This window comes from Macaca fascicularis, chromosome 8 (genome assembly GCF_037993035.2).
Source record: "Macaca fascicularis isolate 582-1 chromosome 8, T2T-MFA8v1.1".
Classification (NCBI taxonomy): Eukaryota; Metazoa; Chordata; class Mammalia; order Primates; family Cercopithecidae; genus Macaca; species Macaca fascicularis.
The window spans coordinates 142,285,259-142,300,164 of NC_088382.1; the positions used below are offsets into that span (position 1 = coordinate 142,285,259).

The window sequence follows — 14,906 nt, forward strand, 5'->3', positions numbered from 1 at the left end:
TATCTACCTCCTGACATAAAGCAAAGGCCCACCTGGGTAGGAGAAACTTGTGGTTGTCCAATTCTGCATGTAACTGGGTGGGTAAGTTAATTCTGAGGGCAATATTAGCAAGCCCACTTGGCTGCAAGTCTAAGCCACTTTCTTAGAAGAGCTTTATCAGTTATAATGCTGATATTTTTATCTTCACTGACCCGATTCCTGCATTTACCTCTAATTTCCATTCCAAATTGGAAGCCCCTCAATACCCAATACTGAACCCAATGCGTTGCACATATATGGTCACAATAAATATAGCAAAACTAGCTATTGAATTCTGCAGTCACCTGACAAGGACTCCCTCAATTCTCATATAAATTCGTCTTGCAGTGTGATGTAAAATGATGACAAATACCTCCTCCCTTTCAAACTTAAAAAAAAAAATCAGGTCTGATGTGTTCTCTGTCTTTTTAGATGATCAGGTCAACTAATGTATTCCTCACCTTTACCTACTCTCCCAACTTCTTGTTGGAAATTGTTTTCACTACACACAGAAATGTTTAGGCAAATGTCCGCCACACAGCCACTGAGAGATGGCTGTGTCTGTTTTCCCATGGAATTCTTTTCCAGTGATTGTCTTCTTCTAAAAATAACACAGCACTTTCCAAAGTTCTCTCATTCACAATGTTAAAGAAACCATAAGAACTAAGTACTGAAACTTACCAATTTTCCCAATAAGATTATTTTGAAGATAGAGAATTTTTAAATCCCGGCACCATTTATCAATGTGTTCTAGTCTTTCTATTTCTTGCTGATGCAAGGAGAGTTCCTCCAGGGAAAAAATGACACAGTCATTGTGTTCAGCATTCCGTCTAATAAGATCTTCTGTGACTGAAAGAAAATGTGTTACACATTACATTTCTGTCCCCATTGTTCAATGTAAGATTATTGTGTTGTTAACGCATTTTTATTTTATTTTATTTTTTGCAGTTAAATGTCAATTCTCCAGGCCCAAGCAATTTTCAAAGTGAAAGAGAAAATGGTACCTCCTCCTGGAGTTTTTGTGATGCCACGATGTGAATCAGAGGGAAGAAGAAGACATGATGATATTATATTTGCCTTTAAATGTGAAGGGTCTACATATATTTTGCTGTATGGATGGAGATGGAGTTGAGAGTTAATGGCTATAAAAATGTTTACATGGAATCTTACGATGGTACCGTGTTAAAATGGATGAGATCCACTAACTAATCTGAGACAGAGCAACTTGTTACTGAGAGGCACAACTGGGCTGTCAGAGGGCAGAAATATGAAAGCATCTTCCACCATTCAGAAGATAAAGGTCATGGGTCATTTATTTAACCAATGTTTGTTAATTTAACTGAAGCTTGAAAGAAAGAAAAGGAACACCTTAGATCTTGCACAGCAGTCTTATAAAGCAGCCACCACTTGTTGTGTTTCCAGGAGAAGTTGTTTTTGAAAGCCGCTCACAGGAGGAGGTGTCATAGGAGCTCCCATCCCTCTGACATGAGTGATGTGTTGCCCTGGGTTCGCCTGCCACAGAAGGTCAGCAGTATGTGATGAAGATGGCGCCAGGAGACTGGACATAGCGCTATCTATGGTCCACAGTCACAGCCAAGCACAAGATCATGAATCATCTTCATAAAGATGCGTTGAAACCAAAGAGGTAACGACAAGTAGGAACCAAGCATTTCCCACTGCCACTAAAAATGGTATTTGTTGAACCCTCACATCTTCTGTAGGATGTGGAAATATTGTATGTCTACCCCAGGAGATAATAAAGACTCACTGTCACTTACAAGGTGCCAGGTACTATTCTAAATGCTTTGCATGTATTAATATATGACTATCTGGAGTTACTATTGCCATTTGTCAGATGAGGAAATAAAGCACAGAGAGTTTAAATAACTTACCTGGGTCTTGGTGATAAGTGCTAGAGCCAGGTTTTAAATTCACAGTTCAGTGCCAGACCACCTGCTCTTAACCACTATGCTCCACTGCCTCACGTGTAAGCAAATAACGGCGTCTAGAAATTCCAGGTTTCCTGAAGGTGCAGACGCCTCTAACTGAGACAGAGTTCTTCACAGCAACTTCTGCTACCACATCTCTATGTCACATCCTTAAAAGTGGAGTTTGCCTTTTTATTAAATGTAAAAACATGTAAAAACTTAATCATTCATGTGGAGTTAGCTAAACTCTCTGCTACTTTCAGTGGTAGGAGATACGGGTGCTGGCAATGACAGTTCTTTGGAAGAAGGACCAGAGTAATGTAGGGGTTGAGAGATTTAAATACCATACATGGGGAAAGTCCTTGCTGCTCTAAGCCTTGGCTTAACTAACAGGCAGAAATAGTAACAAATCAGATCCTGGTAAGGGACAGCCCAAAGCACCAAGGAAGGAGGCTAATAGTACACCACCAGTCTGGCTCACTGGCACCCTTGCCGCCAGCACCATTCAGCTGTCCCTGGAATTTCACTGATGGTTTGCGAACCAGCTTAAATAGAGTGCTATAATCAAGGAAAAGAGAAAAACCAAACCTGTAAGAGAAAAGCATTAAAACTACTCTCTATATTCCTAACCAAAGTTGGTTCTAACAGCTTAAATCAACTGATAATGAATAAATGGGTACAGCCAGAGGATAGAGCAATGCTCCCATGTAAAGTAAATGTATGATCTGTATCTGTTATTTGCCTATAAGAATTATCTTAGCAAGGATACAACATGGGTCAAGGGGTTGAGATGGCACAACCCTTGTTATCTGTACATTTAACAAAATGTGGAAATTATTGACCACTAGTAATAAGACCCTCAATGACTAACGGTATATCTGTAACTTAAACTACTCAAATCCATAGAGCAAGGGGGTGGATTGTTGGAGGCCTTGCTTCTATTAGAACTGGAGTCCATGGGGCCAGGAGGACATGCCCATCCAGGGCCCAAGTCTTCCTCTCTGGACCATGATCCATGGAGGGAATGATGGGATTCTCTGTCCAAGGGGCTCCAAGCCTTACTCCAAACCTTGCAATGGCAGTTTCTCCAGGTTCATTCCTGAAGACAGACCATGACATCAGGTATATATCCCAATGCCTAGGGGTGTCCAAGGATCAGCTGTTTGTCAGGGAGGTGGATGGCATGGATGTACAGGCTGAAGTGTCCATGCTCATACATGGGCGTGAGGGGACAGGATAGAGTCAGAGATGGGAAGAAAAGGGAAGAGAGGGCCAGAGGGCAAGATTTCCCCAAGCCACCATGCTCTGTCATAGAACTCCAGCATAGGAAATGCAGCCCTTGGGTTGTTATGAAAGTATACTTGTTAAGGGAAGAAGACGTATTTTATTTAGCAGTTTGGTTTATAACTTGATACATAGGCCTTTACTTATACTCTTGCCTCAGATTCTGGTTGAAGCCTTAGTTTTGTATCCATATTGAAGATATAAACTAATTTGAATTCCAAAGGACTGTCATCCACGCTTAAGTCGAATGTGTTCAGGGGACTTCTGATAGTATCCTAAGCATCACTTGGTCTCTGGCCTCATATTGCCATGTTGGACTTTCTGACTCGCAGGGCTGCTCAAGGTGTCACAGGCACCTCTAGTCTACACTCTGAAGGTATCACAGGTGCCTCTAGTCTACACTCTACACTTTTCCAAATTGCCCACTCTTAAAGATTTGCAGGGTTGACAAAGTTTCTACCAATACCAAATATCCTTTTAGTATTCTTTTGCTATACCTCTGAACATTTAAGAAACTCTTTTTTTCTTCTGTTGAGACAGGGTCTCACTCTGTCACCCAGGCTGGGGTGCAGTGGCACAATTATGGTTCACTGCAGCCCAGGATCAAGGGATCCTCCTACCTCTGCCTCCTGAGTAGCTGGAACTACAGGCATACGCCACCACACCAATTTTTTTTTTTTTTTTGTAAAGACAGGGTTTCACCATGGTACCCATGTTGGTCTCAGACTCCTGGACTCAAGCGATCCACCTGCCTTGGCTTCCCAAAGTACTGGGATTACAGGTGTGAGCCACTGCGACTAGCTAAGAAACTCTCTTCATCAAGGTATTATGTGTGTAAAATCGACAACTTTATGCAAATGTCAAATCTTCTCTTTTGAAGGCATGTAGATATTAGGAAATAATTATGTTGATTCATATGTTCTAACCATGAGACTGAAGATGAGAAAAATCCCTATTAGTTTAAAGAGGTGGAGTTTAGGGAACCTCCTAGCATGAATAACTAAATTACACACACACACAAAGGAAAGAAGAGGCACAACAGAGACGTTTGCCTGGACAGCAATGATTATATACAATTAGGATACATTAAAAGAAAATGGAGAATCACAGAGGAGGATAGAACTGTGAAGATCTGGAATTTCCCAGTGGACCTTTTCTAAACTCTCCTATCACAAGCAAACCGCCATGTGGCTTACCGTTTTATAGCACGGAGGAAATTGTTGTTACACAATGCTGCTTCACCTGTAATGGCAAACATCAGAACAAAAACCAGAGCTCCCAAGAAGAAATGTATAAAGATATCTACATGGTGCATGGAGATTATAGTGTTTCATGCTTTTGAACAGGAAAGCATTTTCAGTTTTATAGACTATCTAATTTAGAGCAAACATTCTTTAAGTCCAAGGAGCATTATTCGCCTTTAGAAATTTCTACTCCAAATAATATAGCACTGCACTTACGTGAGATTATTCTAGAGATTTAAAAATGCTTTGGGAAGACATACAAGTGCCCAACAAACATAAAAAAAAGCTCCACATCACTAGTCATCAGAGAGATGCAAATTAAAACTACAATGAGATACCATCTCACACCAGTCAGAATGGCTATTATTATGAAAGTCATAAAATAATAGATGTTGGCAAGGATCCAGAGAAAAGGGAACACTTATACTCTGTTGGTGGGAATGCAAATCAGTTCAACCCCTATGGAAAACAGAATGGAGATTTCTCAAAGAATTAAAAACAGAATGAACATTCAACCCAACAATCTCACTACTGGGTATCTACCCAAAGGAAAATCAATCATTCAATCACAAAGACACCTGTACTCATGTGCTACTGCAGCACTATTCACAATATCAGAGTCATGTATTCAACCCAAGTCCCCATCAACAGCGGATTGGATAGAGAAAATCTGGTACACATACACCATGGAATACTATGCAGCCATAAAAAGAAAAAAAAACATGTCCTTGGCAGCAACATGGATACAGCTGGAGGTCATTATCCTAAGTGAATTCATGCACAAACAGAAAATCAAATACCGCATGTTCTCACTTACAAGTGGGAGCTAAACAGTGGGTACACAAGGACATAAAGATGGAAACAATAGACACTAGGGATTCCAAAATGGGGGAAGGAGGGGAGGGAAGGGTTGAAAAATGACCTACTGGGTACTATGTTCACTATTTGGGTGAGGGGTTCACTTGAAGCTCAGACCCCAGCATCATCCAATATACCCATGTAACAAACCTGCACATGTATCCTCTGAATATAAAATTAAAAACAATAATACACAGTTTAGAATAGCTAGAAGGACTATATTGAAAGTTTCCAACACAAAGAAATGATAAATGTTTTAGATAATGGATATGCTAATTACCCTGATCTGATTACTATACAGTATATGTATGGAAACAACACAATGTATCCCATAAATATGTACAATAATGTGTCAAATGAAAACAAAATTAAAAAGTTAAATAAAAAAAAGATATAAACTCTGTCCTCGAGGAATTTTCAGTCCAGAATTAGTAAGAGGCAGTGACAACAGTGCAAGATGAATGATGAGCTTGAGAGAAGAGCTGGATACTGTGAAACACCTAGGAGGAGCACCCAACCCAGCTGCAGCTTCAGAAGCAGGGAATGTTGACAGAGATACACAGCACACATGAGAATTAACCAGAAAAAAGGAAGAGAGTGGAGCAGAAGAAACAGCACAGTGCAAAGGCCAGGGAGCAAGGGTATCTTCATTCACTTTGCAGCAAGAATATAGTGAACATACCTTCAGTAATGATGTTGTAGACACAATGGCAGACAGTCCTTACTTTCATGGAGGTTGCCTGGTAGAACAGGCAGACAAGAAGTATGGTGTGCATACCACTGGGGTCATGTAGATGGTCTGGGATACCCAGAGCTTCTAATCCAGTCTTCAGAGAAGATGGAAAGCCCCCTATCTTCAGCTGAGACATGGAGGATGAGTAAGATTATTCAAGAGAATGGGGCAGATAAAAGACAATTCCAAGAAGCAAGCTCAGAAGAAGAGAGGCCATAGAGGATTCTGTAAATTATGTGGCATTCATTATGGCTGGAGCAAAGCATTGAAGGAATCGGGAAATATAAAAAAGCCAGGCAAGTCTGAGTCCACGGTAAAGAGCCCTGGAGAGCTAAGGACTTAGAATGAACTTGTGCTATAATTTAGAACCGGAACGTAACCTAAGGGATGCGGTGTGTAGAGTTGTCATGAAAAGATGATGTCAAATCTTTGCCCCACCATTCTCTACCTGTTTATGATACATAGATTTGGGCAAAACTGTTCATCTATTTTCAGTTTTCTCATCTGTAAACTGGAGATAATGTTAGTAATTATTTCTTAAAATTTTTTTGAGGATTAAATAATTAAGTAAAGCCCTTAGCACAGTGCCTGGTATACAGTCATTGGTCAATAAATGTTAGTTCCCTTCCTTCTATAAGTATGTAAATAAATAAATAATAAAATGCTTTGGAAACATTAATATGCTATCATAAGACTATTTCAAGAGAAATGGTATTATAGTACCTATTATGTGGTATGGAAGAAAAACATGCCAAGGCACAATATAAAACATACTGCTTTCACTTCCTTATTTTAGGAAATTTCAAATAGCAAAATATAAGATGCAGACGGGTGAGTGCTAACCAATACCTGCATGACTGGAGAAATAAGTACTTGATGAAGGATATTGACAGCTTCAACCACAGATACATACTCCCCTCACTAAAAGATGCAGTGAAGGGATCCAAGGGTTTAACAAAACACATCCAGCTCACCTAAGTTTCTTTCCAATTCGTTAATATGAATGGGTTCTCCAAAATTTGAGGGTGTATCAGTAAAATGACTTTGCAGGGAGCAGGGACAGAGGGCACACTGAGGAGGTTTCTGGGACACTGGAGGCTATCCTGCTGTGTTTGCTTCTAAAGTTTTTCATTACATTGAGCAAAGTTCTAAAAACTCCCAAAGCCAATAATTTAGTGTTCATTCCTTCAGGCTTTACATCATGTTTTGTAAGCAACTCTTTTTCCCTGCTAGATTAGAATAAAATCAACCAATATGTATTTATTGAAGATTTTGTAGCATTTTCAGACATCTTAAAAGACCTATCAGATATGTACATAAAATTGAGATTTAATAGAATGAAGGGTTACAGACGGGTGAAGGTCACCTCTTGCAGCATTTAAAACATTTTTTAACCGTTTTCAATGGAAACTCTTAAAAGCAGGATTGTACACTTGCCTGTCTTTTCTTGCTGACCCAGGCTCATCATAATTTGCGGCAATAGCCATTTGGCACCCCAGTCTAGTGATATCTTTAGGGACTACTTAGTAGAGTGTGCTACTCAGAAGCACTAAGTGCTATGGGGCACTGAGAGAACCACATAGAAAGTATGATGAGTGCGCAGGAGAGTGATCGGTGCTACTGAGAAAAGGGAGGTCAGAAGAAGCTTCATGGAGGAGGAGTCTGAGCTGAATCTTTTTTTTTTTTTTTTTTTTTTTTTTTTTTTTTTTTTTTTTTTTTTGAGACGGAGTCTCGCTCTGTCGCCCAGGCTGGAGTGCAGCGGCGCGATCTCGGCTCACTAAAAGCAAGCTCCGCCTCCCAGGTTCACACCATTCTCCTGCCTCAGCCTCCCGAGTAGCTGGGACTACAGGCACCCGCCACCATGCCCAGCTAATTTTTTTTTTTTTTTTTTGTATTTTTAATAGAAACGGGGTCTCTTAATAGAGATCGAGCCACGATGGTGTCGATCTCTTGAGCTCGTGTTCCACCCACCTCGGCCCCCCAAAGTCCTGGGATTACAGGCATGAGCCACTGTGCCCGGCCCTGAGCTGAATCTTGAAATGGGAGTAGATGTTTGTTAGATAAACCAGGAAAGAGCATCTCAGGCCATCGTGGATGACATGATGCACTTCTCAGGTCCCTCCTCAAAACTGAAGGATTAATTCCTCTAGCTGCTGGGGGCTTTATTGACAGACAGCCCTCGGCTGCCCACCTTCTTCCTGAGCTGCCTCAGCTGAAGAGATTGTTCAACCAAGGTCATGCCCTTTCCTTTCCCGGGAAAGCCCAAATTCAATGACTGGTTAATGTAGGGGCTGTAAAGACCCAGTTCTTCACCCCAACTTGGGCAAGTCAGAAGGTTCATTCCAAGTTCAGATCTCCTGGTTGGTTTCCTAAGGTCTTTGTTAGATGCATCACAGCCCAACTTCTCCCTCTGCTCAATTTTGATTTCTTTCCTACCCACCCTAACAATGCTCCCTAATAAACCTCCTGCATGCTAATTCCCACCTAGATTTCAGCTTCCTGAAGAGCCCAACCTGGAAGAGTTGATACCAGAAGTGGTGCATGAAAGCAGATGCTAACGAAGATAGGATTTCAGAGTCAGATTACAGGTTGCCTGAGTGGCAAGGACACTGTTATTCCTGGTAGGCAGAACATAGATAGTGCCTGGCCCAAGGCAGATATGCAGTTGTAAAGACTTGCCCTGGTGTTGAACAGAGATAGGATACAAGTAGAAGGGAATGTACTAGTAAGTGTAACATGTCAGGTGTTAGAGAAATGTGAGAGAAACTCTAACTTAAAGAACAATTATATTGTATTGTATAAAGGCTGCTGCTAAACACAACTAATCAGGAAAGGCTGACAGAGGAAGTGTAAAACCAGAGGACTGCATTGGGAGCACTATGAAGAGGTTTTCATTTCCTGAAACCAGAGGACAGAGAAAGCTGAGGGCTAGGACCAGTACTTCATCATAAGATTAGCAGTGACATCAGGTTCTGGACATAATAGAGTAATAAAACAGGGTTTACCCTCTAGCCCAAAATAACTAAAAATCTATACAAACCATACAAAAGTAATTTTTTAAACTTGGGCATAAGGAAATAAAAAGGAAAATTAGAAAGTATTTTGAACAGAATTAAAAATTACACACAAAAAAGCAACATATCAAAATTTGCGGGATACAGCTAAAACATTACTTACTGGTAAATGTATAGCATTAAATACTTATAGTAGGAATAAAGAAAGGTATCGAATATTGGCTTCCACTTTAAGGATCTAGAAAAAGAACAAATAAAATCCAAAATAAGCAGAAGAAAGTAAATTATGAAGATTATAACAGAAATCAATGAAATGAAAAGCAGGAAAAAACAGAGAAAAATCAATAAAGATCAAAGCTGGCTCTTTAAGAAAATAAAATTGGTAAACTTTTAGTCAGACTTATCAGCAAAAAAGAGAGAATACACAAATTGACAATATTAGGAGTGAGAGAGGTGACAGCATATGTATTCTACAGATATTAAAATGATAAAAAATATAAGTAACTTTATGCCAATAAATTTAAGAACTTAAATTAAATGGGTGAATCCCTTAAAAGACACAACTTACAAAAACTCACTCAAGAATATATAGATGAGCTGAACAGCCCTGTATCTACTGGATATGTAGTTAAACACCTTTCTTTCCACAAATAAAACTATGGCACAGATGTCTCATTTGACTACTTCTACCAAGAACTTAGGGGAAAATAATACCCCATATACACAAACTCTTGTAGAAAATAGAAAAGGAAAAATACTTCCCGTTATATTCTGTAAGGCCAGAATTACAACCAATCAAATGCATTACAAGAAAAGAAAACTACAGACCCATGTACCTCATGAACACATATGTAAAAATCCTAGGCAAAAAATTTAGCAAATCCAATTCAATAATGTAATACAAAGATTATACATTATAACTAAGGGGGGGATTATCCAATGTATACAAGGTTGATATAATGCTCAGAAATCCATGTGACATACAATATTAATAAACTAACAAAGTGATAATGTCAGGAGATGCAAAACAGCAGTTGACAAAATCCACCATCCATTCCTGATTTTAAAAAGACAACAACTCGGAAAACCAGAAATAAAAAGGAACTCAACTTGATAAGGAGCATCCATAAAAGACCTATAAGCAATATTATATCGAGTGGAGAAAGACTTTTCCCCTAAGAATCAGAAAAAAAGGCCAGGAAATCCATTCTCTCCTCTTCAACATTATACTGAAGGTTCTAGCAATAGGCAAGGGAAAAAAAGGCATTTATATGGTAGAGAAGTAGAATTATTTCTATTTGCAGATGATATGACTGTTTACAGAGAACATCAAATGGAATTCACATAAAAAGCTACTTGAATAGGAAAGTTTGGCAAGATTGCAGAATATAAGATCTATATGAAAGAATCAAGTATACTTCTATATATTAACCATTTACAATGCCATCAAAAATATGAAGTACTTAGAGATAAATCAGAAAAATATGTGCAAAGTCTGTCTATTGAAAACTTCAAAAATATTGTAGACATTTTGTAAGATCTAAATAAATGGAGATATATCCCTTGTTTTTGGGTCAGAAGATTCAATATTGTTAAGATGCTCATTCTCCCCAAATTGAGCTACCGATTTCACACAATCCAGGTCAAAATCCCAGGAGACTTATTTTTGTACAAATTGGCAAGATACTACTCAAATTCATAGAGAAATGCAAAGGATCTGAATACCTAAAACAACTTTGATAGATAAAAAAATTTAGAGGAAAAACACTACTGGATTTCAAGACTACTTATTACAAAGCTCCAGTAATCAAGAGAGTGTGAAATTGGCACAAAGGAAGACAAATAAATCAATAAATCAGAAAAGAAAGTCCAGAACACACATATTCATGCTACTGGTTTATCCAAAGGTTCAATTCAATGGAGAGAGCATAGTCCTCAACAAGTGTTGCTGGTACTACTGGATTTCCACATTAAACACACACACACACACACACACACACCCCAACAACAATTTAATCTACATCTCACATATACAAAAATTGAGTCAAATGAATGATGGAATAGTGTAAAACCAAAATTTATAAAATTTCTAGGAAAAAAAGAGAAAAATCTATGTAAACTTAGCAAAGATTTCTTGGATATGACACCAAAAGCAAGATCTATAAAATAATAAATTAAACCTCAAAATTTAAAACTTCTTTCAAAATAATTAAGAGAAGGAAAATGTAAGCCATAGATGGGGAGAAAATATTTGCAAATCATATATCTGATACCTTATATCCAGAATATATAGAGGACTCTTAAAGCTCAATGATAAGAAAACAAATCAATGTATAAAATGGGCAAAATACCTGAAGTCATTTCACCAAAGAAGATCCATAGATGACAAAGGTGTCACAGTAATACAAAATGCATTCGATCATATAAAATTTAAAAACAAAGACCCTAGATCTTCTCTAAATCACAATACACACCAGATTAAATGCACAGAGAGGACCTAATTCATTTTCCTCTCGCCACCATCCCCAGGCTCAGTATTGGTCCTCCTGAGCAGACACGAACACCAAAAATAGTGGCCTCTTCCACTTTACATGAGAATTTGCACCATGACCTCTCTTTTTCTCACCCGTCTCTTACTCCTAAGAGACAATATAGCAACCATATACAAGAGTGCGGGCTCTGCTTACCATCCCAGATATACCACTTACTGTGCGGCACTGGGCACCCTGCTTAACCTCTTTGTGCTCCAGATTCCTCATCTGCAAGGTGGATACGATGATACTAGTGACTACCTCAAAAGATTTTTGTGAGAATTCAATGAGTACACACACACAGAAACTTTCAGAATACTGACTAGAAGGCAATAAGCAGCTCAATAAGTGTGAGTGAGCTATTATTATCATCCTTTCTCAGAGCCCAAATTTCTCCTTCAGCTGTAGGAAGCTGAGAATTGTGGAAAGAGCAGTGAAAGCCGGGAAGCTCGTATCCTAGGTCCAACATCTCTCCTGACTGACGGGATGTGACATTGGTTGGATCAATGTTCCCCTTCTCATCTCTAAAATGAACAGGTACACTAGATGATATTTTGAGCATGGTCTCTCTAAAACCTGTACTAATAACATCCCTGCATATTTTTCTGGAAAATACAGGAAAGGCAGTGGAAAAAAGGGCACACAGGAGCAGTCAGGAGATGTTGGCAAGAGGCAGAAGGCCATTTATTGGGAAGCACGGGAGAGAGAGAACACGTAAAAAGGGTTTGTGGCACAGCAAGAGAGGACCACTTTCTCCACCCACATCTTTCAAATCTGTCCCCTTAGCCTCAGTCCTGTGGGAGGCAGTGCAGTGTAATGCAGGACCCAGAGGAAATCTTCATGGGTTCTGTTCCCAGCGCTGACAGTTACTATGGGATTTACTCTCTGTGCCTCACCTCAGAAATGGTGATGTCAGTAATCCTTCCCTGCCTTAAAAGGCTGCTGGGAAGATCAAACAGGAGAATGAAGGTAAAGCATGTTAACCAAGCCTGGCACATCAGAGCTACTCATTGGAGGAGTGCTTGTCATCTGTCCTGCTGCCATGACCTCAGTTCAGACTACTGTCTCCCACTCAGTCTCCTACAGGGCCAAGCCATGCCCGTGAACAAAACCTTTTGGTTTCCCTGTGGCTCTTTTGATAAATTTCTAAATCTTAAGTACAAAACCTGTATAAGCCGATCCCTGCCCACCTGTCAGGCCTTGCTTCTCTCTTTGCCCTCCACTCCTCCTTTCTGTCTCACACCAGTTCCTGTCAGTGACAATTAGCCACCAAGAAGCCCTGCTCTTTCTCACCTTTGGGCAATTCACTGTGCCTTCCTGTTTCCCTTCCAGACAGCACCACTTCCTCAAAGAAGCCTCCACCCACCCATGCCCTCAGGGTGCAGGCACCCCTCTCTCTCCCGGCTGTAACCACCAAGCTTGTGTTTGTCTTCTCTCTCCCCAGGAGGGCAGGCCTACATCTGTCTCCTTCCTCACTGTTTCCTGCATTCAATACCTGACTCAAGGTAAACACTCCAATGCAAGTCTGAGAAGTTAATGATTTAACAAGTCAAAGTGGACACGACTCAGAGAAAGGCGGCAAAGGAAAATTCACGACATAAAAAAGCTAATGAGAAGAAGAAGGAAAAAACAACAACAACAACAACTAGGGTGACACCAGGGCATGGGGAAACAGCCCTGAGAAGAGAGGAAGAACTATCAGCAGCTGGTTTAGGAAAGGAGTTCTAACATCTACAAATCACTCCCCCCACCCCGCCCCTCCCACTTGCAGGCTGTCAGGTTTTCCGGGTCAGAAAGCCCATCATCTGGAGCAGTCTCTTGATTTAAAAAGAAGTTAATTATGACATTTTTACAATGATAAGTGATCGTTTAGGTGGAGCTGTACAAAACTGCCATATGGGGAGCTCAAAAACGTTGTTGATATCAAAATGGTTCATCCAACATAACTTACCCGCATCACCTTGCAGTCTGTTAGTATATTTTTTAAGAAACACGTTTACGACCGGGCGCGGTGGCTCACGCCTGTAATCCCAGCACTTTGGGAGGCCGAGGCGGGTGGATCACCTGAGGTCAGGAGTTCGAGACCAGCCTGGCCAATATGGCGAAACCCCGTCTCTACTAAAAATACAAAAATTAGCCTGGCGTGGTGGCGCACGCCTGTAATCCCAGCTACTCAGGAGGCTGAGGCAGGAGAATTGCTTGAACCTGGGAGGCGGAAGCTGCAGTGAGCTGAGATCGCGCCGCTGCACTCCAGCCTGGCGACAGAGCAAGACTCCGTCTCAAACAAAAATAACAACAACAACAAAACACGTTTATAACACTTACTGTGTCTAAAACAGTACTATGATTGCCTTTATTTTGGAGATGAAGAAGCTGAGGCCCAAGGGGTGAAGTCACTCGCTCAAAGTCACAGGAAGAGGGAGGACTTCAACCCTGGCTCCAGAGTCGGGACCCTCCACCGCTAGGCTACACTGCCTTCCGGAATGAGTCCGAAGATTGCGGCTTGGAGACAGTAACTGGCCCACGTTCACAGCGAGTCAGGAGCCGCTTGGCCGGAACCCGGTGTGTCTAACGCCAAATACCCTGCACCTTCCCCGACCCCCTTTCCTGGAGTCCAGTGCCTTTCTGCCTCTTCCTCTGCTTCCCACGGCCCCGCCCATTTTACAGATTAGGAACCTGAGCTGGAAAAGGCCAGGCTGCCCGGCCAGTCTGCAGAGGACCTAGCGCAGCCGGGGCTGCGGGGCGGAGGGCCGGGTGGGGTTGGGGTCCGCCCAGGCGCCGGGGAACCGACAGCGCGGGGCTGGTGCCGGCGACAAGGATCCCACGGGACCCGGGACGATGTCCACAAGGGGAACGACCGAGGACGGAAGGTGGAGGGGGGCTTACTCCAGCCCATGGCGCCTCTCCAGTTCGCTGGCCCCGCAAGCCGGACCCGGACCCCGAAGGACGCTTTTCACCCTTCACCTCCCCTCCTCAGCGCGTCCCCATTGGAATTCGGGAGCCATGGCAACGGGGACTCTACGGCGGCCGCGCGGGGCCAAGACACGCCGCGTTTCCTGAGCTCCGCGGAGCAAGCGGAGGAGACTGCAGTAGAAGGGTCTCAGCAGACAGGGGCTCTCCAACCCAAACCCAGTCTTCGTCCTCGTCCCACCTCCGACTTGCCACAGACTGCTTCCCTCTCCCACTGGTCCAGACTGAACAAAGAATCAGGACGCTCCTCTTTCCTGTGCCTTCCAGACCGCCTTTGACTTTTTCCTTTTTGTGTTTGATTTCAAGCTTCCAGAGCCAGGAGATCT

At 41.6% G+C, this 14,906-nt stretch overlaps 1 protein-coding gene across 6 annotated transcripts in view; it reads right to left on the reverse strand.

Annotated features, from left to right (window-relative positions):
• DNAAF11 (dynein axonemal assembly factor 11) overlaps positions 1–14,572 on the reverse strand; it is a 95,174-nt gene extending 80,602 nt beyond the window's left edge. For 2 of the 6 annotated variants that reach the window (XR_012416645.1, XM_065519639.2), the window contains exons 1-2: positions 14,287–14,572; positions 700–867 (exon numbers count right to left, since the gene is read on the reverse strand). Coding sequence is in view for 2 of the 6 variants with exons in the window: in XM_065519639.2 (XP_065375711.1) it covers positions 700–867; positions 14,287–14,506 (388 nt within the window). In the remaining 4 variants the exon portion in view is untranslated. Of the gene's footprint in view, positions 1–699; positions 868–1,022; positions 1,121–1,910; positions 2,135–13,935 lie in introns of those variants that run through there. The other 4 variants (XM_065519640.2, XM_073999470.1, XM_065519641.2 and 1 more) reach the window with 4 other exon arrangements.
• Positions 14,573–14,906: the final 334 nt, after the last annotated feature.